The 27,681-nt window shown below is 39.0% G+C and overlaps 1 protein-coding gene across 1 annotated transcript in view; it reads right to left on the bottom strand.

Annotated features, from left to right (window-relative positions):
• LOC101845325 (leucine-rich repeat-containing protein 9) overlaps positions 1 to 27,192 on the bottom strand; it is a 43,001-nt gene extending 15,809 nt beyond the window's left edge. The window contains exons 1-18 of the mRNA XM_005098296.2: positions 26,962 to 27,192; positions 20,607 to 20,825; positions 19,803 to 19,943; positions 18,957 to 19,020; positions 16,989 to 17,059; positions 16,095 to 16,277; positions 15,180 to 15,335; positions 12,080 to 12,169; positions 10,358 to 10,443; positions 8,613 to 8,744; positions 7,881 to 8,066; positions 6,659 to 6,782; positions 6,006 to 6,132; positions 4,880 to 4,940; positions 4,427 to 4,497; positions 3,339 to 3,451; positions 2,623 to 2,783; positions 96 to 282 (exon numbers count right to left, since the gene is read on the bottom strand). Of these exons, the coding sequence (XP_005098353.1) occupies positions 96 to 282; positions 2,623 to 2,783; positions 3,339 to 3,451; positions 4,427 to 4,497; positions 4,880 to 4,940; positions 6,006 to 6,132; positions 6,659 to 6,782; positions 7,881 to 8,066; positions 8,613 to 8,744; positions 10,358 to 10,443; positions 12,080 to 12,169; positions 15,180 to 15,335; positions 16,095 to 16,277; positions 16,989 to 17,059; positions 18,957 to 19,020; positions 19,803 to 19,943; positions 20,607 to 20,825; positions 26,962 to 27,135 (2,346 nt within the window). The 5' untranslated portion in view covers positions 27,136 to 27,192. The remainder of the gene's footprint in view (positions 1 to 95; positions 283 to 2,622; positions 2,784 to 3,338; positions 3,452 to 4,426; positions 4,498 to 4,879; positions 4,941 to 6,005; positions 6,133 to 6,658; positions 6,783 to 7,880; positions 8,067 to 8,612; positions 8,745 to 10,357; positions 10,444 to 12,079; positions 12,170 to 15,179; positions 15,336 to 16,094; positions 16,278 to 16,988; positions 17,060 to 18,956; positions 19,021 to 19,802; positions 19,944 to 20,606; positions 20,826 to 26,961) is intronic.
• Positions 27,193 to 27,681: the final 489 nt, after the last annotated feature.

Here is a 27,681-nt window from a genome sequence, read left to right as displayed (position 1 = left end):
AAATTTTTTTTAAACAAAGGAGCACCAAAAAATGTCAGTAAACTAGTTCATATCAAAGTCAGATTTAGGCCTACTGAAAAGAATATGGAAATCACCATGTTGGAGAGTTCATCCAGTCGAGTGAGCTCGTTGAAGCTAACGACCAAACGCTTGAGATTTGTCACGACCTGTAGATGTCGCAGCTTGGTCAGGCCATTGCCATGCAGGTTGAGCACCGTGACCTTGTGCATCATGTCGACCTTGGCAGCTCTCAAGATCAGTTCATCAGTGAGGGTCACCATGCTGACATATAAAGGTATATGTACTAAGAAAAATGTGCAGTGACTAACACAAATAACAATTTTATTTCTGCCATCTTAGGGTAGAACCATATTAACGCCCGACACCGACAGTCTCACCAGACCGCCGTTTTCCATCGGGTGCGGCCAACCATATTAACACCGGAGTTTGGCGGTCAGACACCGCCGTCTTGCAAATATGGCATGTGGTAGAAGAAGAAAATTATTGTTGTTGTTGCTTTTGAGACGCAGAAAAAAAATAAAGACAAGAAGATTTTCCGTGCATCCCATCTAAAGAAAGCGTGATACACTCGGTGAATTTCATCTTGTTTCCACCGTTTTTGGAAGACAGTGAAATTTCCAACAATACTATCGCATGAAACATAGCAGTTTCAATGAACTGCTAGAGATATATAATATGCAAAGCTGACAAGAACTGCTCGAATTCTGTGTAGTGTCATTGAGGCGGGAAAGGGGACACAACTATGCAGAGATAACATAATTAAAATTACCTCCCATCTCGCCTGATGGACCGTCTTCGATAGAACATGTTTATCGGAGACGGTATGACCGGGGACGACACAGGGCGTTGGGTGTCAGTATGGTAGCCGAAACCGTTTTTGTTACCTTCCATTACTAAAGAGCTGGTGTGCATTCTTTTGTGCCCGAAGACTGTCTGGTGTGACCGTCCGTGTCGGGCGTTAAAATGGTTGCAGCCTTAGACCATGTTATGCCATAGAAACATGGAGTAGAGAGATATTTGCAGACATAAAAAATCCTTGACAGAAAGAGGTAAATCTTAAGGTAGGAGTGGGAGCAGCCATTGATGAAAACTAGGGAAGCGAGTAAGAGGAACTTGTTAAGAGCCACGCTAAATATATTATTGACCTGTTTAAAGACCCTTTAGATAAATGTTAAGTAAACCCCTTTAGAAAACTTTGATTTATTTGTGAATCAATGCAATTATCCTTGACACTGATACAGCAGAACATGGCTATAGCAGCACTTTGGTTCAAGAAGAAAAATCCCGCTGTAGGAATGCAAAGGGGGAAATTATCGGAAAATTTTAAAAAATCCACCTGAGTACTTCCCTTCCATATCAATAAAATTTGTGCTTTAGATTAGTCTTCCTTTTCTTGTCAACTTCGTTGATTATCTCGGTCTACTTTAACTCGAGCGAGAAGTATTTCCTTTCGTCTCTGTTGGAAGTCATTTTTTCCTCGGTCTCGTTGCAGTGTGCCATCTATCATACCGGTAGGCCTACTGTAGAACTGGTGAAGTGGATGTGTGCGTATGCCTAAGAGCATCGACGATCGCAATTCGATGAATCAGGAATCACACACTATTCGCCCTCCTCTGCTTTTACTTTTTGGCCTAGCCTAGGCCTAGGGCTATGGTTTATACGCTCTCATATTGAGCATCTAAACTACGGCACATCACTTTTGGAGTGGCTCTCGTAACGCGTCTGTCCAGACCATCTCTCTCTGTCGCCTGCCCCACCTCACTCATCACTGGACTGACCAATCACAATGCTGCACCGCTGACTGCCTGTTTGGAGCCTGCCTACAGTCCCCCAACCCCCTTCCCCCCAGCTAGAGCTCGCTCGATCTCTCCCGTTGTATCCGAGTCCGGGCCTTTGCTTGCCCCGCTAAACCTGAGCATAGGTAATTGGGTTTACATAGAAAAAAAGGGGGATTCCGGTAAGGTCCCACTGTAGGGATGGTCCCGTTGAAGCGGGTGCCGCTATAGTCATATTCTACTGTACTTATAAGTTCCCATATGATCACTCTTCCATGGCCCCAGTTAACAGCTAGTTGTTTTTTTAAATGTTCGTTTTGATCTTAGACATGTCTGACACTGTACTATGTAGTCTTTTCACTTGTTCTCTTCCTGTCCTTTGAAATGCAATAATTAACTATTAACCCTCTAAGCCCTAGCCACCCGTACACCGGTGTCACGTTAAATTGCCTGTATGCCTAGCCACGGTACATCAGAAAGCGAGATCCTATCCCTGACATGGCCCATCTGGACAAAATACGCATGGAAAATAGTGTTTACTATACAAGATGTTATTGATTATTTTCAAGATCTTTCTGAATTAGTAGTGGTAATGATGAGTACTACTGTGAGCGGAATATGGAATGTGATTCTGAAGATGATATGAATCAGAGTAATATATCGCTCGGGAGCTCTGGTAAAGGTAGCCCCAGAAAGTCAGGGCTCAAAGGGTTAAGCCATCAAATCTAAACAATTTAAGCTCTTATACCATTCCCAAACTGGTCGATTTTCTTTTCCAAGAGAGAACCGTCTTAAGACCATTTGGGTGAGTACAGATTCAACATACCGTGGTCGAGATTTAAACTCGGGTTCCATTCTGATGATGTCACTGTCGCTGTCACTGTCATGGTCCTCGTGGTGAGCTACCGCGTTTGTCTTGGGCGGCTTTGCTGGCTGCTCACTGAGAAGGTCCTCGTTCAGGTTTTGAAACGGGCACCGGGATTTCAGCTGCAATGAGAAGTAAGCGACTAACATCAAAATATCCCTTGGCAGGTAGAAGGAGAAAGATGGAGTAGCAAATTCTTTAATAATGGCAGGACATGTAGGCTATTCAGTTCTTGTAAGAGAATTTCTTGATGTATTATTTGAAAACCACACTATGACATGAACTCATGTGCTGAAGATTGAAGTGGTTACACGAGAGTAACATATGAAGAAAAGAAGCAGGAAAGATAAAGATGATAGATGCTTAACAGAAAAGGAGCAAACCACACCAGAGCACCTGACAACCACTCATTTTCAGGGCTCCCCTTCTTTGCACAATATTTGTTTGTTTGGGTTTTAAAAAAGCATGTAGACATAAAGATTGTCATATAGGGCTGGAACAAAGCAAAACAGACAGAACAGAGAGATAGTAAAGAAAAAGCATTTACCAGTAGCATCCCCCATATTACCCCCTCCCCCTCTCCAAATAAAAATGCTTGATGTAACAGTGTTACAAAGCAGAAAGACATGCTTTAAAAAAAAAGCAATGTCCCAAAGCATAAAAACGTAACAACTCACCCTTGTGACATACTCAAACTCAATGATGTATTCAGGAAGAACAAGGTTATTGTTGAAGATGTACCACTCACACTGCCGAGCACTACACTCACAGCCATTTTCCTCTGATTTTTCTGAAATGCAAAAATGAATATGGCAGAAGAATAAATCTATCAGTCATGATTTAATAATAATGATAAAAATAATTGCATTTATATAAAGCATATCCACGTCCTACGGCTAAAACAGCACCTGGACATGGATGGCTGGGGCCTCTATAAATAAATCATTGATGGTCTATCCACGTCCTACAGTATGCTCTATGCACTTTACAACCATAATTACCCAATCAGACCCAAGAACACTCAGAAACATTCACAGCTTCCTGGGAAGTATACAGTGCAAGCTGTAGATTTCACGCGCTCAAACATTGACATACTGACAGACCCATTCCCACCAGGGTGAAGTGAGTAAAATTCATATAAAGAACCTTTTCAAGGACACAACGTCTGGTCCCTGACAAGATTAAAACCCAAAACCTTACAGTTGTGAGTCCAAGAGCCTGACCACTATACCACAGAAGCCACAATTTCAGCTTATATGATGCTTATGTCATCAACTGATTCAACCCACATTTAATTTTGACTCCGGACGCAAATAATTGGTGACCACTTCGTGACCTCACGGGTGGTCTCACAAGAAACTAATAAAGAAATATCTAAATTTGATAAAACCCTGTGAGTGGCATAGAGAGCGGGTCTGCATCAAAACACAGGAGATGGTCAGCCACTGTGAGCGGCGCTGCGGGCTGAATCAGTTAAGCTTACACAGTACAGAGAAATAAACACAAAGACTACTCAAATAAAAAAAAGATTCAAACATCTCTCGTTACATTGATTCGTATGATGCAGAAATTTCTACCCTTCCTTGCTTTGAGGCCTGTGTTTGGAGTGCAGAAAGGTAAAGGAGGCAACAGCATTGAAAACTAAAGATACTTTTGCACAAAAGAGTTGCATGCAATCCTTTCTTTCATTTCAGAAAAGCACAACTGATACCCTTCTGAATACGATTTACAGAACCGACTGAGAAAAAGTACTTTATTTACTTACTTTCTTTTGGTATACAGTTCTTTCTTGGTCTGAAAACAGAATCCATCTTGGGATATGATGCTTTACAGATTCTGCGAAAAGAGATAAAAAAGACACTGCAGGAGCAAATGCTACTCATGACTAGGACGCAACTTTGACCATTAAAAATATATAAATAGAATTTTTTTTTTTAAGTAAAAGAAATCCTAAACATATTCTACAGTATGAACATGATCTTGATATTATTTGTGAGGTGTGCTTACAAAATGTGTTATCAGAAGAAAATCAATATGGTCAAATTTGTAGATTTCCAATTGGTGCCATTTTCTTCAAGTTAAACATGTCTGTTATTATTTCATGCTAAAAGATTGTACAAACTCAACCTATAAATTTGATGTATTCCCACATCCATAAGGTAAAAAATCAGAGAAGTAACTCCTTTTGTCAGCACCCCTCACATTTTCACAGACTTACTGTCTCTCATCCGTTGCCACAACACTTTTGCCAAGATGAGTCTTTGCAACAATCAGCTGACCTGAAAGAGAGGCATATAAATCTTGAGTGAAAAAACATGAAAATATACTAAAAAATCTAACTGAATAACATTTCTTGTGCCGGTTTCCTCTCAGAAGAAACCCTGTTGGTAATGTGGTTAGTCAATACAGGTCATAAAGAATTCTTGAGTAACCATTGGCATGTGTCATTTGCCAACCCAAGCTGATAAGAGGTCCTGAAAGAGGCAACAGGCAAGAGAATGCGTATGTCAAAACGATTATTACTTTGTGTATTGCTATAGTATTGTGTACACAATTGTGAAAGCAATCTCCAGGCAGGGAATTCACCAAATCACCGTTTCACTTCCTTTCTTTTGAAAGTGCATAATGATTAAGGTGTGAACTTACACATATATGACAGTCCTCATTGCTTCAAAAAAGATTTGAGACTACAAGGAGTATGGTTGAGTGAAAAATACAAGGAGGTAGTAAGCAGTAAATTTTCACTTCAAAGAAAATTCAGTTTGTACAATATGGTCTCCCATTCTTCCCATACTTTTGTACAGGCAGTGACATCCTTTCATCCTGTCAAATCAAACACAAATAAGGAAGATACTTTTGTTCCAATTAATACTTTATAGACTTGGACAAAATCTTTTTAAAAATACAAGCCAGTTAAAACATAACATTACGAGATCTGTTCAAGAGACAAGGAAAAAAAACGAAAAAAAAACAACAAAGGGTAAAAATCCCCAAAACTGCCAAATGGGCTTAACTATAAACATTTACAGCCTACCACTCACAGTTCCGAGACAGTTTCACTCATAACAAATCTTTTTTTTAGTTTTCGTAAAAGTTTTAAGGCACCCGCAATACAAATAGGTCATATAAGTGCAAAAGATTAAAGGTGTTACTAGAGAGAAACATACAAAGAAGAGGAGGAGAGATGTTTGACAGCAAAAAAGGAACAAACTACACAAGAGCATCCGCCAACCACCCTCTGGTCAATCTTTTCAACCAGTTTGACCTTCCCCCTCTCCACACATAAAGGGGTAACAGACTGACAAAAAGGGGTGTTGACATTACCCAGGCCACTATATTCTCACCAAATCTGAAAGGACAGTTGTCAATATCCTCCTTGTCTCTGTTGACTTTGATGCAGTGCGCAATCCTTCTCCTGTCAGCCAAACTGATGCTGTTACTCAATGGAACAGCCCCATCCCGCCCAAGTTTCTGTGCAATAAAAGTTAAAGAAACAAAAAATCTTGTTAAAAAACACAATCTTAATTGTAAATCATAAATTTAAAGAAAAAGAAATTCTTCAAAAAAGATATACACATAAAACCCCCCAACAATTTTCAATGATACTGATTTCACAGTAACTCAACATTTTGTAACATATCATCAAGCATAAAACAATGGAGTATAGAGTTAAAAACCCCAGACAGTCAAAGAAAGACATAGATTGACAGTATGAAAAAAGGAAAATTAAAAGTGTATTACAAAATAGAGAGAGTAGAAGTAACTTGATTTCTAATTCACAGATGAAATCATAACAATGTAGAGTAGTCTCCACTTAAGATCCTGCTGCTTATAATCCTGGTCCCCTTAATTAAGATCCTCAAGATGAATTGGCTAAGATCCAGTTCACCTAAGATCCTGCATTTTCCTTAGTCCCAAGCATTGGGATCTTAGGCAGAGACTACTGCATAATGAGAGGCTGAGACGATTTTTCAAACAGAGTCGATAAACCACTGACCATGTAGGTTTCCCCATCCAGAAATCCCTCCTCAGGGATGCGGGCACTCTCATTATGACCGCCTGGCATCTCAGGGTCAGACATCCAGAACAAATATTCCAGAGACTTTTTGTAAGCTGTATTTCTGTGTGAACAAGAATGAACTAAGTAGAACAAAGCAGTACTTTTTTTCTGACGGACTTATCATTTCATTGGAGTTAGTTATGAACATTTTCCTCAACACTCCAACCTATCCCAATATAAATCTTTCACTAACATAACATGAACTTGGTTCAAGATAGGTAGTTTTAAGGGGGAAAAAAAAGATCAAAAGCGCTAGAAATACATTCAAAGACAGTAGTCCCTACAAAGTAAGACTTTCAACAATGGCCAAATTTTGCAAGACATATCAATTCTGTTATATGGAAGTTAATCCTCCCTTCTGAGACCATCTCTCTCTGTTAAGACATATTTGATGACACACATTTAAACCACAACGTTTTTCAAAAAGTCATTGCAACAGCTCTTAAAAGGCCTTCATGAGATTCCTGAAATATGACAATTAACTATAATAATAACATACTCTTTTCTAGTTCACTAAGCTTTAAAAAAAAAGTAACATAGAACCACTTAATCATGTCCAGTTTTACAAATGAGCAATGTACAACTTTACCCTGACTATGAAAGAAGCAAGGTGGAAAATTAAAATTTGGCACTCACAATGCTACTTCACTAAACAGCTGCACTTCAAATTGATACACTTTTGCCATCTCTGTTTGACCGTCACAAATTCAAACCATTCCTGCACTGTAGATATAGCCTCTTCATCACTCTAGAAACGCTGTCCTTTGAGAACTGTGAGTCTGCCAAATTCTCCAGTATTCATTAGATATAGCACCCTCTGACTTTTTCCTGTTCTCAAGTCTGAAAAAAAAGTTCTCAAAGGACAGCTTTATGCCCCTCATATGGTCGCTTTAAGGACAAGCGTGCTAACCCAGATTTTGGGGGTTTCCACAAGTGGACGTTGCCCTACTTAGAGGAGAAGTTTGGTTTCATTGGTGTGTATATTTGTTTGGTTATAGAGAAAACTCTCCTTGTCTTTTAAAGGGACTGAACAAGGGCCGAAAAGCTTTACCTTCAATTTTCTCAAAACAGCATTTTTCGGTACAGCCCCCTTGAGCTTAAAAGCGACCATATATTTTCTTTTACTACTGAACAGTTGACTGTTTTGAGAAATACTTACTTGACACCTGGATAATACTCTCCTTTGTTGCTCTCTGTCAGGTTGATGATGGATTTGTCAAATCGGGTGCGCAGCATGCGATTGTGTATCCGTACAATTCTGTGAATTTTTATGCCAACAACACCAAGATCCCGGTAATCATAGGCACAGAAGCGGGAAAGAACAAGATCATGACACGATGTGAACCTGTGAGAGTAGATGCAGCCATTTGTCACATGACAAAGATCATATCAGGCAGATGAAAGGTCTCTATATATGTGTGATAGGTATGTGAAATGTGTTCTGATTGAAGAATATGATTTAAAAAATGACTTTCAAGTACACACATATCATCAAATGCAAAATAAAATGACCACTTTATCATGGTTTTGAGAGTCTAAAAATATTTCAGAATTTGGTGGGTTTTTTTGCAGACTCAGGACACCATTTTTAAGAATTACAACTTGGGAATTTATTGGTACATCACATAATGGATAAGCCATTATATAAGGTTTGCCATTGTAGATCACTTAAGCCCTACTTACGTCACTATTGAAACAAATTCACTATATACATGGTGCCACAGAGAGAAAACTGTAGGCAAAGGGTCTTTTGCCTTCTGCAGATGATTCAGAAAACTTTAAAGTTCACACAAACATATGATGATATTGTAAGAAAACTCAGTTCTCCCACTTTGTGAAAAGCAGTTTACACAAAGAAGCAGTTCTTGTAAGCCACATGCGTGAAACCTACCAAGCGTCGCTGGACTGGCCATCAACAAATTTCACATTGCCCCCAGTCTCCAACTCCACCAACAGTCTGTTGATCATCACATCTGCTGTCAACCTCACACGAGATTCTGATGCCCGAGCATAAGTTTCCATTCTGTGAAAAAAGAATGAGATAAATACATGTCCTTAATCCAGAAGTAATATTGTGATATATTAACACACGCACACATTAATATTAGCAATGCCAATCAGACTTTCCCGCGCTGCGAAAATTTGGTCCCCGTTTGCGGGTGATTTTGCGGACCCGGCTGAAGTGTAGGTGACTTACTTTGACAACCTCGGTCTGCTCTATTTCCAAACCAATCTGAATGAAACTCGGCAACCAATCAGAAAATAGGACAAACTAATGATATGTGGACGTTGAAGTTCGTACACATAAATTAACCTATACTTTTGATGTCGGGAACACTTTCGTATCGTGTACACTGAAAACTACAAGGAGTTTGAATTTCAACACCGAGATGGTAATAGATCTATCTATCCTCTATAATGTGCTCAAATTTGAACGTTCAGTGTCAAGTAGTTGTTTAGACCCGATCATAAATGCATGACTACCCCCCTATCCAAAGCGGCTTCGCACGGAGACCGGCCATTTTCCCCTCACTCTCGCGGCAAATGTATGTGACCTACAAATCCCCGCATGACTATTCCGGGCCCATTCATAAGTCACTTGAAATAGGGCAATGGCGGGCGCGCGCATCCGGTTGTTTTTCTCTCTATTCCCCTGTAACATCACAATGGGGGTATTCCGAGGCGAGGTTATCGCGTCTCAACGGGGAAAAAAATTTTTTAATTGTACGGCATGCTAGATTGAATTAACTTATTTTTTACGGTTGGCATGGTCTAAAGTCATCATAAAAAGCTTTGCAATTATTTAGTCACGCTGCCGACATATATTCTTAAAGATCCCATGTTGTGATACGATGCTATAAATAAAATGGACTCATCCCGACATCCCTTTTTCGCAAAATCGTAATATGTACGCCAACATTTTAATTATAACAAAATAACTACGAAATGAGTAGTAAATCTGACAGCAGAAATGATTTCTACACCCAAAAACACATCGGGTAGCCAAGTTTCTCTCTAACACTCCGATTAGTTACTGAGACATCGTCGATTTTCTTACAGAATCTGCTACTGCGTGGTCCACTTTTTAGGAGTATTTTCCTATATGTGGGTCAACCCCATAACTTTTTAATTTATGAACCGATTCTTAAAATTCAAGAAGCATAATTCTTAGAATTGAAAATTCTTTCTTAGGTACCAAATAAAAAAGGGCTAAAGTGAAAATTTAAATTTTCATTGGCATTGCTAATTAATATACAGGCACACAGGCTTACAAATACACACATACATACACTCGCTTAACCAAGTGCACAGAAACATGTTATTTTACACTAAACAGATATAAAGTCAAACATAAGAGTGATGAACATGTGAATATTCAAGAAGTTTGACACTTGTGCACTCTGAGAAAAAGGTATGAGATTTATCTTTTGCTTATACCCACTTCTCATTCTTAAAAGTTTACAGTATTACCAAGGTCACTTCTTCGTACAAACCACGTGAACATCTAGAATACAAAGCCTGTAAATTTGTCTTTATGGAAAAGATTTCCCCATTCCAGTGAAACCAAACCCAAATCAAGTCTGGGCTAAGATTCTGATATCCAACGATTCTAAATGAATTATTCTTCACACTTACTCATTGATCTTTGTCTCCCACCGTCTACGTTTCTGCTTTAAGGCATCAAGTTTGATTCTATATGGTGTCCTTGACTTTTCTGGATGCTGGAAAAAATAAATTATGACACATCAATCTAAATACAAAAAAAAAAAATTTCCAAAAGATAATTAGTATAAGCTTTATGACCTTATGTGTATCTATCTTGTTCAAGTAAAATCTTAGCTCAATAAACTACAGAGCAAATCAGGAGCTTTATGGTCATCTCTGGATGGTAAATGAAGGAAAAAATTGACGCATTGCACGGTTGGCAAGCTGTTTCAAATAACTGAAGATATATTTTCTTTTTTTTTCTGAAGTATCAGGCACAGAATGTATTTTAACATTGAATAATTCAATCTTACACAAAATAACTTAATGCAATAAGTTTCATGACCTCTAAATTACATGCAATTCGCTCGTGACAAAAGCTTATCAGCTACTGACACCTGGTAAGCATTTTGGTGTGATGAGCTACTTTTCCTTCAGATTGAGATGCTACTATTCTTATCATTTCTTGATGAAATGTGTCGATTTCTAGGCTTACTCTGTCCAACCTATAAAACTACATCTTCAACGACTTTATTTACCCAATATGTTTAGAAAGATGTTATACATTCAAATAGATAGCGTAAACACGGCCTCACAGGCACTCACGGCCTTCCGACCGCGTGGTATCGGTGAAATCAGGGTAATTCCGATCGCTGTTTCTTTGCTCTTTCGCTATAAAATACCAAATGCCATACACCTTGTAAAAGTTTAGCTTTTCCTCGTTACAATGGTGTAAGTTGTTTATATGTCCGATTATTAGGAGCTGGAGAATCGCCGACGAAAGCGAAGCCCCTCGCGGTCGAAATGCGTGGTTGGCCGGTTGAAAAATTGACACGCGTGCATTCAAATGCTTCGCGGAACGAGTGATGATTAAATACAGTCTTTTCATTGGCGGGGAACTGTAGAACTTTAAACGGGCTTTCCCGTGATATATGTTTAGCCTTTGGCGTCTAAATAAAAAGCTTTTAAAAATGCTGTCAAAATGTTTAAAGATCACTTTTTACACAAAATATGTAAAATACCGGCTTATAAAAAATATGAATTAAAAGATCAGTTTATTTTCTATTAGAATAAAGTCATTAACTTGGAATTATTTTTTATCAATCCTTCCGCGAGACTCGGAAAGCATGTGACCCCGCACGCAGGGTACACTACAGTATAGAGCTGACTCGCTCGCCGCGGGGCCCGGTGCGGCGCCGGCCGGGTCAACGCTCGGTGATTTTGTCGAAATAATGACAGACCATCGTGTTTGAGGCGATAAAATACTGATTTGTAATGATCTCACAGTCTTGAAAAAATTTAGGCTCCATATATTTGTTATAGTGATTGTACTCTGTTAATGTGGAGATGTTTACTGCTCTTGGTATTTTTTTTATTGTCTGTCAAACATGGGGTTGCAGCTAGTGACTGACTTTAACAAATTTGATCAAATTTTAAACAACTACAATTTTCTTTAAAATTGACGGAGATGTTAAAGAATGGTACCAAAATGCTCAGTGGATATAGGCCTTTCAAATGGAACAGATAAATTTGGCATACAGCTACTTTGAAAATTTAGTTTCTGGTACCTAATTCAAAACTTTTGGTGCATGATAAAACTAGGTTAGTGAGCAAAACCTGTTCTTCCTTTGTTTATCTGTCATTATTGTATACCTTAACATCCCTTTCACTCTCAGGGTCACTGTCACACGCGTCTGGCACAGGATGATTTTCATCCCCTCCAAGCTCCATTTCTCTCTCCATCTGCAAGTAAAATAAGATAAGATGAATTTTTATTATCCAGACACTGAACATAAGATAAGAGAAAATCCACCATCATCATGGTAGGTTACAATGGGCAATTAAGAGGTCAAACCTAATAATGAACTTAAATGAAGAAAGTTAAAACCTAATTACTCTCTAACTACATCCAGAAAATAGAGTAACTTGACCACTTGCGGCCAAGAGTGAACATTCCCCCCTAGCCAGCACTGCTTCTGCACTAAGAGGTTCCCAACTTGATTTTCGTGGAGAAAAAAGCCGTAAGAAGGGCCCTGACCTGGCCGGGAATTTAAAGACTTCAAGTATAGAGGGCAGTGGGTGTTTTCAGCACAACTTCGGCGTACCACTCGGCGGCCGGCTGCCCTGGGTTCGGCCGACGACGAGCCAACGATGCAGCCACCTGACTTAGGTGTGGCCGAATCCATGCCCGTAATGCGGCCAGGCCTTTAACAAGCTTTAAACACTTGAAAACATGACGAACAGTGAAGCAAATCAATAACAAACGCATAAGGTGCAATTTGAAATATGGTAGGCCTACATTCAACTTTAATGAGATTCAACAGACTCTTGATCAGAGCATGCAAACGAAATGGAAATCAGTGACACAAAATGCAAACGGGGACGTTCAAAATTAAAGAATGATACATACAACTTAAATTAGATTCAATCTACTTTTGATCAGAGCATGCAAACAAAATGAAAATCAATGACAGCGTAGATTTATGCAAAAAAGTACAAGGATCGTAGATCTAGATCTAGATTACATCTACTCTCGATAAGAGCAGAACGGACAAGTCTCACGTCTCTGGCCTCAAGGTACAATCTCCACAGCCATGCTGACCAAGTGAGTCCCCACTCTCCTCATTCACAGTGTCAGGCCTTCCTTCCGCTTCAGCCAATGCTTGCATTTCGTTTCCAGTTCCAACCACGTTGCAGTCCTCCACTTCTTCTTCATTCATCTCACGCATAGCATATTATTCTCTTTCTACTCCAAGTCCAACGACTGGTCTTTTGTTCCTATCTCCATCACTCTCAAGCATGTCTTCTCTTTCTGTTTCTTCTGCTTCAACCACTTGTCTTTTGTTTCCTATTTCCATCATTGTCAGCAGCAACACTGTTTCTATTTCTCTCCGTTTGTGGTCCGACTCTTGATCCTTCATCAAGTTCAAGCGTTCCATTGTCCATGTGTCATCTCTGTGGAGTTTCATGTCCTTCCACAACCCCAACTTCAGCAAACATGGATTCCTCAGTCGAACGTTTTTCTTCCTTGAAATCTTTCAACTGCATGTCATCTTCATCACACAGTATCATTTCATTTTCATCGATACCTGCACTTGTGTCATAGTCTGAATCGCTCAACCTCTTCTTGGATTTGTTTCCTTTCACTTTGGACTTCTTTTTTTTTGCTTCTTCTAATTCTCCGTCCCCTTCTCCTTTGCTAGTCTCCTTTCTTTTTGCATCTTCTTTCTATTTTCTTTCTCCATTGTGCTTCTTTAGCTCCTCTCACTGTTTTTCTCTATCCTTTCCCGTCTTCCATTTCTCCTCTCCCATTTTGGCTCTACTCTGTCCACTTTTCTCATTTCCATCTCTGCTTTCCTTTTGATCTTTCTCTCCTTGTTGATTAAAGAGTCAATGAATTCTTGTCCACTGATGAGCGATGGAAGGTTTTCCAGCGATGTTTTTCTCTTGCCACCATTATTCCTGCGTTGCAAAGTAGGAAGAATGAAGGAATGTTTCAGTCTCAGATTGACTTGGCATCTCCCCATCCCTTCACTGACTGCTTGTTACACATTGTCTAAAGCTTCTTTTGTCCCCTTCGGTTTCCCACTCATTTTGAGACTTGCTTGGGAAAATGCATTTTTTGGATAGATTAGTGTTCACTTCATGCCATATTTGAGTTTTTGTTTGAGTTAGCCTTTAACGTCTCTAATTAAAACCAGTAGGTCATTTAGGCAAATTAACGTGCTGTTACACTGGGATATGAAATGTAACAGAACTTATCATCCCATCTAGTCACAGTGTACTAGCATTAACACCGGGCCAACCCATCATAGCACCCGTCCCATAATGCCGATACCAGGTGGGACAGCTACTAGATCTAGACTGCCAGTTTTTTAAGTCTTAGGTATGACTTGGTCGGGAATTGAGCCCACAATCTTCCATTTCCGAGGAGGACGCCATACCACTAGGCCACTGAGATCGGTGCCATGCTTGAAAATATTGTATTGTTTTGTTACCAGTAGATCTAAATCTAGCTTTATTAAGTGGACAAAAAGCTTTGCAAACAGCCTACCTCTATCAAGAACAAAGTCTAGATTCTATCTCAAGACCTTAGCCTTCATTTGACCAGGGCTATCTATCATTTTGGACTCTGGCCACGGCCAGGACCTCTACTGTACAGCCCGTCCTCGGTGCGGCCGATTCGACCGCTTGTGGGCCCACATGAACAATTACCCTGCCCTGACTGCATCCATCGACGTTTCTCCGAAAGTTTACCTTTGAGCGATATTTATACAATGTTAGGCTTAAAAACATGCATTTTAAAACACAGAAACCACACTTACTTGACAAAATAATAATATTTAGGTTGTGGTAAGAGCTAATGAAAAACTCACCTGAAATTTCACAAAGGGATGTTTTCTGGGTTGAAAAGTTCAAACTCGCATCACGTGTGTCGAAACAGCGGGAAAGACCGGAAATGAAAGTGAACGCATTGGCAGACCCAAGGGAAGCTACAGTGGTTTATTCAAAGCCTTACAGCAACAGGAATGCGAGTTATGAGAACTGGCCGCACACCAGCAGTGGCCGCGAGGGGGTCAAGCTACTCTACATCATGGAATAATAAAAAAAACCCAACAACTACAGTCTACAGCAGAAGGAAAGAAGACAAACAGAGATGTTTGATAGGAAAGAAGGAGCAAACCACACCAGAGCACCCGCAAACCACCCACAACCGCATCTCTTTAAAAATAAAGAAAAGGAAAAAACCAACCTCTTTGATGACAAAGTTCAAGACTCTCAGTTTGCTGGTTGGCGTCTCCATCAGTTCTTTCTTTGTCGTCCCCAATCTTGCCAACAGGTCTGACATATTCCTCTTAATTGTCTTGGCCCTCATGTTGTAAAACATTTTCTTTTTGTTAACTGTTCCCTGAAACAATTTTTTAAAAATTAAGCATGATCTTTAACGACAAAATCTAGAATCTTACAACAGTTTTACAATGTACTATATTTGAGTCTGTGGTGTAGCGGATAGATGCTTTATTGTCCCATGAAGAAGACCTGAGTTCAATATTTCTGAGGGGAGAATTCTTTTTGGAGTATCTTGGTCTTCATGTTCCAGGTTTCCCCTCACAGGCAAGGTCGAATCCCACCTCGCAAAGGATATAAATTGTGTCGATGGGGGCGTAAAACCCCTACATTAATAAAAATTGACAATGTGCTATAACTGCACCAAAGCTTTGGAAAAAGTATGTCTACCTAGGCACACCTTTACATCTTCAGCTCAAGGCAATCTGTGTTAAAGGTTAGGCACGGTATTTTACTCAGGAAATTATCTCAAAATATAGGCCTGTGGCCTGGCCCTAATTCCTGAAGCCTGTGATAAAGACAAGCACTTGAAACAATAACAAACCATTTGTGCAGCAACAAGCAGATATTCAAGCAGCAGGATCTGCAACTATCACCATCTTACCACCAGCATTTACAAGCAAACTACATGTTCCAGTATCTTTACGACACTAAAAGTTTATTCAAATCAAGAGCATTTCGACCGCTGATTGTAAGATTCCGTCATACGCCATTTGGAAAAGTGACGTGACGCCCGATGGAGTCATACACTGAGCAGTTGATTTTCTTTTATCTATTCTATGCACTGAAGTATCAGGGTGACTTCTGAAATTGAACAAACCTCAGCAAGATCAGCCAGCTGTCTGTTGGTGATGTCTAGAGTGTCCAGGGCTGAGAGATTCGGCAGGTGGTACAGAATATGAGTGGAATAGTTACACAGTTGGCTGGCTGGACATGGGTGGTACAATGGGTCTTTCAGGCTCAAACGCATAAGCTTGATCATGCGAACAAGACATGTTAAGTCCTGTCAAGAACAAAAGCATAAGTAATGAAAACATTTGAGTGACTAAATTAAACAGCTATGATTTTCACAGTAATGGTGTGAAGTTGTTCCCGCATCCGATCCGGACATTGGGGATTGCCTTGTTAGTGAGACAACTTCCTGGGCCTTTGGCATATCGTGATAGGGTGGTGTAATGGTGTACAACCCTTAAAATAACTTTTTTTTTTCAAACATGAATTAGAAATAATCAAAAGTTTAGTCACTTTAAATGAAAACATAATTATATTTGATGAGCTCCGTGTTTGGAAAGCCATATTTCTTTCAAGACATTTATGGCAGTCTGTAACTCTGTATCAGTAACTTCATTTCATTTGGGCTCTTTAAAAAAAATATATTACTGATGCATCATTGCCTCCTTCAGCAAAGAGATCTGATGGAAAAATTCCTGACATTACCTAGGCAGCAGCTATAGGTGATACATTTAAAATCAACCTTTTCTCCTAAAATGCACTGGTTTTGCTTTTTTTAAGAAGGGAGTCTAAAATCATTCATATCTTTGTATTGTCCAAAACGAAACAAAAGATGATAACTCTCTGCTCATGACTTTTTACATTAAATATGGCATAACACATAAAAAAACTCATGTCATTGGACTCATTCAAAAAACCATTTACTCATGCATCATTTCACAGGCAAATGAAGTAAAAGTACACAAAAAGTTCTGTACCGTACCCTCAATGACCACAGAGGATTGCCAGAGAGATTCAAATCTTCCAGGTGTGAGTTGCAAGTGAGAGAGCTGCCTGTATAAAAGTGTAAAATCATTTTTATCACCACTAAATCAAAAGCAAATCACATAAAAGAAAAAAATTAATGCTGTAACTTTTTTATGCTCATGGGACATTTTGATCAGAGCATGAACATTGTAATTACTCAAGTATTCCTTCAGAATTTGTAAATAGTAGGCTGAAAAACAAAAGGCACTATATTATAGTATGAAGCAAGTCACACACACTAAAATCACATGCACTGTGGGATAAAGAACTTATAGCTGGGTATACCTGGAATCTACTGACAGTATAAACCGATATGGGAAGAGGAAAGAAAAACCACACAAGTCTTTACTTTGTGCATCACTTTGTCTTGTTCTTTTACACTTACATAGTAGTACAGTGAAATCCACTTATAAAGAGTCCTGAAATAACGAGAAGTCTGTTATAAAGACACTATTTTAAGACCCCGTTTTTTTTCTTTCTTTATCTTTGTAAATAATATACTGCTATAGCGCTATCAGATAAACATGCGTTCGGTTATAGCGAAATTTTGCTGCTGCTGTGCACAGTGCAAAGGCCATGTATTCATGCAAAACCTCGCCAGTTGTTGGTGATCTTGCGAAACAAAGAATGGGAGAGCCCAGGTGTGCCAACAATGAAGGCAGAGTGAAAGAGTGGAGAGGATGTGGTAAGCACAGACAAAGCAGAACGCATTGCGTGATAGGCCAGCATAGTCTAGATTATCTAGGCCTACCATGCCTCTCACTTCTCCAATGCGATATGGAGAGGTCACAACGATGTGACTGTGATGGATGGAGCGAATGTGTGACGTGCGCAAGCAGACAGAACGCACCACAGGGTGTGGTGGGGTGGGGGACAACACAGCGGGCGAGTTAGCCTAGAGAACTTTATTTCGGATCGCCGACGCTGAGCTGTCAACATCACTGCGCTAGAGAAAGAAACCTTATTCGATTTTTGATCAAGTAAGACCTAGAGATCATGTTGAACCAAATCATCATCCGGGGAGATTACAAAAAGAAACGAATAGAAAATCAGACTCATATATTTGACCTACTGTACTATTTCCTTTGAATTTATTACTGGATCCCTTATAACAAGAATCCTGATATAACGGATGTTTCGCACGGGTCCCATCCCTCTCGTTACAACAGGATTACACTGTAATAAAATATGAATGCACATTCAAATAATCTGGTGAATTCAAACTCTGGACTTTTGTTACCTAAATTTTTATTTTTTTTTAAATGTTGTGTTTTTACACCCCCATCGACACAATTGTTCTTTCAGAAGACATTGTAAACTATATACACTGTGTGCTATCGACTATATATAAATACCACGCATTAGCCTGCACAGTGCAATAATAACTACAAGTTCAAAGCAAAATGTCAAGAAAAGTGTACCAAATAAGCTAAATACATTCCAAACAGCTGTCTCAAGAACCGCTTACAACACATCATCACCTACTCTTTTTGTTAATTCACAAAGGTTTCAGACAGCAAACTTTCAATGTCAATGGCCTAAATCAACCTGACGCCTTTGGAAAACTACATACAACAAAGATTATGGTTTTAAGGAACTTTCTCAAAGTACTTTTAAAACACAATATCATCCGAAAACCCTTCATTAAAAGGCTACTTTTTAAAAAAAGAAAAGATCCTACCAGTTACAGAATAATAACATCTAAAAAAAAAATATTTGGATTCATGTTATTCCCCGACTTATGATCCAACACACGGAAGGGAAGATTTCACAATTTGTCCTTCTATGTTTAATATTTTGCAGGTACTTTTACACTGAAAATACTATGCATTTTAAATTACTTTCCTTTCTTTCACATACATAATTTATTTATAAAACTAGATAGGGGTGGAGTTGACAGTGTAAAGATCAAATTCTTACTTACCTATTTTCTCAATCAAATTTTCAGCTAAATTCAGTTCCCTCAGTTTTATCAATGAGTGTAGATTCTACAGAAAGAGGAGAAATACTTCAATTTACAACAGTAAAAGCAACCTTTTCAAAAATTAATCTATATATTAATTTCAACAAATCATAAAACAGACTTATTTTGGAGCACAATCGTCTATCATATTACGAGCATTGTAAGTACAAAAACTTAAAAAGCAAACATGAGATTTTCAAAATAACTATTAAAGCTTGATACAAACATCCTGCATGCACAGGGATTCTTTTTTGGAAACATATAAGCAAAATAGTTGTTATTATAACCAGTAAAAATAATCCTCACAATTCCTTTTCTTAGGGGGTGGGGGGGGGGGGGGGTAGGGAGGCTATATTGGTGATGATGTCAAGCATAATCTGTGACACAGCAAAAAAGAGGGTGTTCACTGGGTTCTGCTACCTTAGCTTCAAAATGGGGCAATGCACTGCAGCGACCAACAATGGGGTGCTAATGTTTTATTTTGAGTGGTGACATTATCGACAGTTAAGCATGGGACTGTCATGTAAAATAAATTTGCGCATAGTGAAGAACAAAGTCATCTTTCCTTTTACCTCAGAAAAAAAAAAGCTGTTACAGAATTCTCTTTTTTCTCAGTATATTACACTTCTCCGAGACCTAACTTTGACAACACACTCTACGGAACATTACAGCAACAGCAACAAACCTGCACTTATCACTACATGGCATTGGACAGAAGGGCGAGAGCCCAGCTGTTGCTGGATCGATAACAACAACTCAATATAGTAATTTACTTTGAAGGGCAATTATATAGTTATCCAACATTACCTCAATGTTTTTTATTTCATTATTGTTCAGCCATAAAACAGTCAAGCTGGTTAAATGGTCGATGTTTTCAATCACAGGTATCTTGTTGCCATACAAGTAAAGCTTTGTTAGATTCTTGCACTTCTGCAAGCCATCTATTTTCTGAAATAGAAAGAAAATTGAGACAAAATCTTAATTTTTAAATTAATTACAAAGATCAACAATGAAAAACTCATCACAAGTATAATTTAAGTTTCTATTGGTTTTTTACGTAATCTACAAATATCGGCACTAAAGTCAGGCCACGGGACCAAAAAAAAAAGAAAAAAAGAAAAGAAAAAGGACAAAAAAATTTTAACATTATTTTTTAAAAAAGTTTCTATTGTTTGCACAGCATGGCAGACAGTGTACAGTTGTATTGTGACTGAAAATTTGAGGAATTTTTAAAGGTCCCATGAAGCCACTAAAACTATATTTTTTATAAACTTACAAAAAGAAGAGAAAGTAAATATTCCCTGCTTGTCTCTATTACCCATTCTTGATAATTTCAGTCTAAAAGTAGAAACACCACCAGAAAAAAACAACAAAACTACTAGCTACAACTTGCTACTGGTCAGTAGTACATTTTCCCTACAAAATTTCATTACTCAGCAATTCATATTTCGCACATCTTTAATATCTTTTACAGTGAAAGCCATTCAGATTCAAATTCAGCCAAGAGTTTTAAAGGTTGTGAAACCCTTTAATGCTTTTTATTCTGTAAAAAAAGAACGGCATTTCTCTTAAGATAAATCATGATAAAACAATGCACTCTGCCAGTCTTACTGTCAGTTGACATTCAGCAACCCAGAGTTCTTCAAGGAGAGGCAGAGCATTCAGTCCTTCCAAACGACTGACACTCTGGCCTATCACAGTGAGGGTAGTAAGGTTGGGGAAATGATGCATCCCAATGAGGCGAGGGAATCCTGAGAAAAACATTTCCAGGGTGCGAGCCTCAGGGCCCTCCACTTTGAGCTTTTTGTGATTGATGCCATTGTTGAGACACTGAGGAAAGAATAATTCATTCTTTAACTCATTACCAAAAGATACTTAAATGTCCTTTTTTGAGGACATACCTACATGAAAAGATATGACACAATAATTTTCTGGATTTTCTCATGCTTCACACGAACTAATCACAACAATTAAATAACTTGTGGCGACTAACCTTGTGTGTTGTTATGTGTAGTACGTGAGTTCATGAGTGAGAGTTCAGGGAAAGTCGCCAACCTGTTCGAGTGAATGTACGAATGTCATGTCTCGTCCTGAGGCCTTATGTGTGTGTATCTCGCTTCATGTGACAACAGGATTATGCTTGCTGTCTTTCTAAGTGTTCTAATATTTTGCTGAACGAAAGGACATGTATGCTATAAACTATTTGTATTGAAGAACAAATGATTCAGTAGTCCCATCATCAATGCTTTGCTACTGCAGGTGGGGGGGCCCCATAGTTTTACTATGGGGAAGCAAAGAATACACCTGCCGTGATACTGCGTGTCGTAAGAGGCGACTAAAGGTATATAGGTCTTGTCGTCCGAAAAGTGCCAGTTTGCGGAGGGCCAATTATCCAACCCAGTAAAAAATGGAAAGTTATAGAAACACGAACAAACACGCCTTATTATTTTTCCATCTTGGGAGATGGACAAGCTTCTGTATCAGCAGGAACAATGAAGGACAGCGTACAAAGCTGAAAGGACTCTTCTGACCCGAAACCTTCTCTGTCAAACAAGTCTCTCCGGATGGCGTTGTGGAATGTTCGAACCATGTATGAGGCAGGAAAGAGTTCTCAAGTAGTACAAGAGATGAAGAGATACAGGCTGCACATACTAGGAGTCAGTGAAACGCACTGGGTACAGTGTGGACAGAAACATCGCGGCTTGGGGGAACAAATATTGTATTCTGGGAGGGAAGAAGAGTACCATGCGGAGGGAGTTGGAATTATTTTGAATAAGTATGCACAGAAGTCACATAGAGGATGGGAAACACAAGGGGAGAGGATCATCATGGCTTCATTCACTACAAGGAATAAGAGCATCAACAGGAACATAATTCAGATCTACGCCTCGGATGAAGACAAGGATGCTTTTTACAGCCGGCTCCAGGAGGTCATCGACAAATTACCAAGAAAGGATATCATCATCATAATGGGAGATGCCAATGCCAAGATTGGTCAGGACAACGTAGGTTATGAGGGAATCATGGGACAACATAGCTAGGGACAAATAAATGAGGACGGTGAGCGATTTGCAAATATTTGTGCTTTCAACAGTTTTGTCATTGGAGCTCTGTTTTTCCCCAAAAAAGGATCCACAAGGCTACATGGGTATCACTGGATGGAGTGACGGAGAACCAGACCAATCATTTTTGTATCTCTCGTAGGTTCAGGCGTTCACTGGGAGATGTCATCGTACAGAGAGGGGCAGATGTTGGATCGGATCATCATCTCCTGTTAGCAAAACTCAAGCTTCGTCTAAAAAAGCATGGAACCAGAACAGGAACTAAAAGAACGAAGTCCCAAGTCTCTTAGATGGACACAAGAAAGAAGAGTTTCAAGTGCAGTTGGGGAACAGATTTCAACCCTTGACAGATCTTGGTGAGGAAGACATGGAGGTGGAGATGCACTGGACCAAGGTCAAAGAAGTCTTTACTTCAACATGTCAAGAAATACTTGGTGAGAAGAAATTGCAGCAAAAGGAATGGATTCGCCAACGGTGGTTGCATTTGATTAGCACTAGAAGACAATTGAAAGCAGAGACAAATGCAAGTAGAACAAGGGGATCAAAAGCGGACACAATGGAGCAGTACAGGACAACAGCTAAAGATGTAAAGAGATCACTAAGAAAAGACAAGGAGGAATTCATGAACAGGCTGGCAGAAAGGGCACAGGAGGCAGCAGCAGAAGGGAACACGCAAATCCTTTACCAGACTACAAAGGCTTTTTCTGGAAAATACGGGAAACCAGAAGTAACAGTAAAGGACCAAGAGGGAAAAAACATTTTTGGAAAGGAAGCTCAGTCAAGACGATGGGCAGAGCATTTCAACAGTGTCCTGAGCTAAACTGGTTTTAAAAAGAGAGCAATGTACATATCACTAATGAGATACCCACACCTCTACCTTCATCACTCCACATCAGTAATTGTTTGCCTTAAAAGTTTTATTACATGTGCTCGCTTAGAAATGCTTGTTTAGATGAATAGGCCTAGAAAACCAGTAGGCTTAGTAAACTCAACATGATGTGACTATAAAATCTGGCACCTAAACAAATTTAGTACACCATTTTTATGGCTCACGATATTCAAACATCCTATTTGATTGGAATTGTTCCTGAAAGTGTGGTCTTCAAGATTTATTAAGTACAATTTTTAAGAAAGGAGAGTACAAAACTGATCTACTTGTAATGTGCGTTGTATTTGATGGGTTCATCAAAATATCTAACAATTTTGAGTTGATCTTCACTGCAGTGTGCATTTATATGTCTGAGCTGTGGTAGTCCACAATAAGATTTGTTGGCGTCGGTGGCCTAGTGGTTAGACTACCAGACTCGTAATTGTGAGGATGCGGGTTCGGGAGTTCGAGCCGCGGGTCCGACGTTGTGTCCTTGGGAAAGGCACTTTACACGAATTTCCACCACTTCACCCAGGTGAAAATGGGTACCCAGCTATAGACAGTGAAAGATCTTGTAAGTATGTTAGTGTTTGAGCGCTTAACCAGCTGCTTGCACAGTATGCTTCCCGGGAAGCTGAGAATGTTTCTGAGTGTTCTATGGTCTGCTGGGGTAATAATATAGTGTAAAGCGCAAGGAGCTTGCTTTCGAGTGGGGACATGCGCTATACAAATGCTATTTATCGTTATTAGATTTGCAGAAAGATGGGGGGTGCATATACAATCTTTAATAGTATTGTTAGAAATTGCTGTTATAAATGTTGCTAACGACCTAGGCAGATTTTTTGGGTAAAAATGAAGGTCATACATGAACACATTTCAAGTTGTTATTGTCATTACATGCACTGCTATTTTTGAATGGTTCAAACAGCCCTTTTTTTCGAAACTTTGGATTTGTTTTGTTTTTTCCGCCTAGTGAGCTTTCTTTCAGCACTGATGTGGTCTAGTTAGCTGAAAAGTTTTGAAAAGGTTGCTGACCCCTGCTTGAGAACATTTCTTTGATGCACAGAGTGATCTATTTTGTATAAACAGAGTAACGTACAGTGCAAAAAGATAGCTCCAAATTTAAAGTCTCTATTTGAAAACAAAATGTTTTAACCAAATGTTGAAGGTAAAATTTATAAACTCAGAGGAGTCAGCTTAAACCAAACACGGTTAATAAGAAAAGAGCTGTTAATCGAAAGAAAATATTTCTACTATTTGGGCAGCCTCTCTTAACTGAAATCTCTGCTAAAAGGAAGCAAAATCTGGCAGATTTCGGTTTAAGCTGACTTCACTGTATGTTATTATTGGGGAGAACAGGAAGGCTTCGGACACTTTTTAGGCTTAGCTCCACCCATCGATTCAGGAACAATTTAAGCCTAAGAAAAAAGTTTCGCCATTATTGTAAGCCATTTAGGTACCACCACTAGCAATATCAACTTCATGCATCAACACATTTCACTGCCAGAGCACCATATCTACGATACCCCTAGATGTCCGAAACCACCCCAGTCTGCGAGAGACATCGACACAAACCTGAGGGAAACTTTGGACGAAATAGGGTGACTTCAGACAGTGTGTTTTAAGTATCAAATATTATTTTTGAGAGGCAAAACTTCAACACAGCATAAATGTACACTTTTACCTTTTGTTTGAGGTGTGAAAAATGTATTTCACACTGACTGGAAATCGTAGAAAATAAGGATCCAACTATATCTATAAATCAGTCTGCTTTTATGCACATCTTGTACGTGTTGACTTGAAATCACCCCTTATCATTGTAAAACAGGGTTCAGTAATGCTCTTAATAACAAGCTAGCTTTTGCTGTGATAAACAGAGATGAAAAGTATTCTGTTCCATTTAAGTCTCTGAGTCCGTCAACATCTGGATTTGGTGAGAGCACAGCATTAAAATGATTAAATAGGTGTTCCATTTGTTGAGCTGTTAATACAATTATCGCTATTTCTGAGTGATGCCCTCAGGATTGAATCCAGGTATGAGTGTTCTTAAACATGGGCTGTTTGAAGGGTTTTCAATAGTCTTTATGGCTTCCCATCACATCCTGATGGAGATCCGAAGGGCGTAAAATAAGAGATCCATCATCTCAAATGGCCTGACAATTATAATGTTCCGGGAAGTGTACCACAACCAAATCAAAGAACTAAGGGAAAAAAGTCTGTAGATTGAAAACTTTAAATCAGAATTTTTATTTTAAAGAGCTTCAAGTGTTGCACTTTGAGCTTTTGAAGATGAAATTCAAATGCTCTGAAAACGTCAATGCGAAAAGAAACATCAACGGATGTGAATTTAATGCAAACTGATACATCCTCTTTTACCTCTTTGTTGAGCCACAAATTGGAGAAGGAACAGCTGATCTCATATTATAATGGTCAAATCTTCCTTCCAAAGGTTGATAGATGAAAGAATTGCTTTCTTATTAGATTTTCTTAGGGAAGACACTCTAAATCGTCCTCTTCTTATTTCTCTGACACCATTTCCCCAACGAAGTAGACACACTCCCAAATAATCCCAAGTTTGATGACATTAAAGTTATGTTCTTTAGACTCCACGGGAAGGGCACCACTTTCGAACAAGAACCCAGAAATCCAGTCTCTTCGGGTAGATTTTGTTCATATGCCCCAGGATTTTATTGTTCGTCCTGACATTTTGCGATATATAATAAGAAAGGTCGGATTAGATTGAACATTTTATAAAATACTCAGAGAGTTTTTTTCTTTTTTCCCAGAGGATCATCCAAAAATTGTGCAATCGTAAACCAGTGTCTCTAAAACGTACCGATGTCTTAACATTTCAAATATAATATTTCCTTGTAGATTTCTTCACATTGTACACATAGCTTCTGCTCGACGTAAAGACAAAGAGTCATTAACCTGTGCACTCATGGCGATTTTCATCTTTGGGGCTCTATATTTTATTGATATGGTTCAGTCTGGGAAATACAACAACACAAGTATATGTTTTTAAAATTCAATTTTCATAGAAACTCTGATTCCAACTACTCTTACATTAGTCGTCACGAGACTTTGGACGGTGTACGAAGTCACCCCAACCCCTGTACGAAGCAGTCTTCCTACATATGGGGTAGTGTAGGAAACATGTTCACAAAACAGACATTGTGTAAGCTAGGTTAAATTTTATTAGTTTGGCATGAGACAGACACCAAAAAGCACAGATATATGTAGTTTTGTGAGAAAGGGTTGGTGCACTATTGTGACGTGTAAACCTTACAAACTGAGATGTGAAAACTTAATTAGAGATCCTTGTCAAAAACACAATTTCTTTCACAGCAGAAGCAAAATTTTGCTCAGCAAGGTGGCAAAAACACAAAAAGCTAAGACCCACATAGCACATTATGTGATCCGGTGACAAAATGTATACTATCAATAGTTTAGCGAGAATGAATGAGTCCGAAGTTGCCCTGTGTCCGAGGCCTCCCCGCTCTCCCCTACATCCTAGTAAAAAAATATTTAATTTTCTTCGAAGCAGAGAGAAGGTTTTGAACAGTGAAGGTGCAAAAACACAGCAGGCTATGCCTCACATGACATGTGATGTGATATAATAGTGGCAAAGTGTGAACTATCAATAGTTTAAAATATGTAATTAACTAGCGAGAATGGGAGTGTCAGAGTCTCTCTATGTCTAAGGCCTCCCGCTCTCCCATTTTATATCAAAGACCATAATTCAAAGAGTGAACTGTTTGAAGTATCGCCTATGATATCTGCTTAAAGGTATAGGATACATTAGTAGGAATAGTTTGGTGTCAAAGTTAGTTTTAAAACTTGTTTTTCAGTCCAAAACGGAACTAGATTCTAGACCAAGCTTCTCCAATTCAGCAATTTCAGTAACAGGCCTACTCCTGACCTACTCTCAAACCTGATCCCAAACCCCTTAAATCTAGATCTAGATCTAATTGAGAGAATGTACTAAATGATTTACACACAATCAATGAATCAGTGCACTCTTTCTTCTTCTTACCACTTCACGCAATATTTCGTCATCGTTGCTTTTGAATGAAAGTTGAGGTCGGGGTGGTTCTTGGTCAGTATCCTTAGAAGGAATTTCAGACAGCGTCACGGCTGCATTATTAACCGTGGAGCCCCCATAACTTGGTTTTGCTTTCGAGGCATTGGTGTTTAAAGCCTCGGCCATATCGGGGAATACTGATACTTCTTACTTTCGAAATCGTAAACAAAGCTCGATCATCCCTTCCGCCATCTTGCAAGCGCTGAAAACAATTTCCATTGGTTTGACTGTGTCACGTGAACACACTATCTCCTTGGTGATGACGTTTCAATTTTTGTACTGACTCTTGCTCTCTGGTTGTTCGTACTTGTCTGGAAATGAGGGTGCATGGGTGGGTTTAGGAAGGATAAATACTAGATTTAGATCTAGAAATCTAGATCTAGATCTAGATCTAGATCTAATACGATTGTATGTTTGAGTAAAGTCTCTTGTTCTTTAAATTAAAAAAGCAACCTCTACCTGAAACTGAAGTGACCCACTCAATGATGAAGACTTGTTGATCTCTATAATTTATCAATAATTAAAATCAATAAATCGATTGACGGTGATTTTAGATTTATAAATAATACAATAGGATTATAAGGCCCTAATATAATATAATAATCTGGTATTTTTTTATCTAGGTCGGGGTCACGATTCTCTCTCTCTCTCTCTCTCGCTCTCTCTCTCTCT

Source organism: Aplysia californica, unplaced genomic scaffold (genome assembly GCF_000002075.1).
Source record: "Aplysia californica isolate F4 #8 unplaced genomic scaffold, AplCal3.0 scaffold00178, whole genome shotgun sequence".
NCBI classification, from domain to species: domain Eukaryota; kingdom Metazoa; phylum Mollusca; class Gastropoda; order Aplysiida; family Aplysiidae; genus Aplysia; species Aplysia californica.
This window is presented reverse-complemented; position numbering and strand designations above follow the sequence as displayed.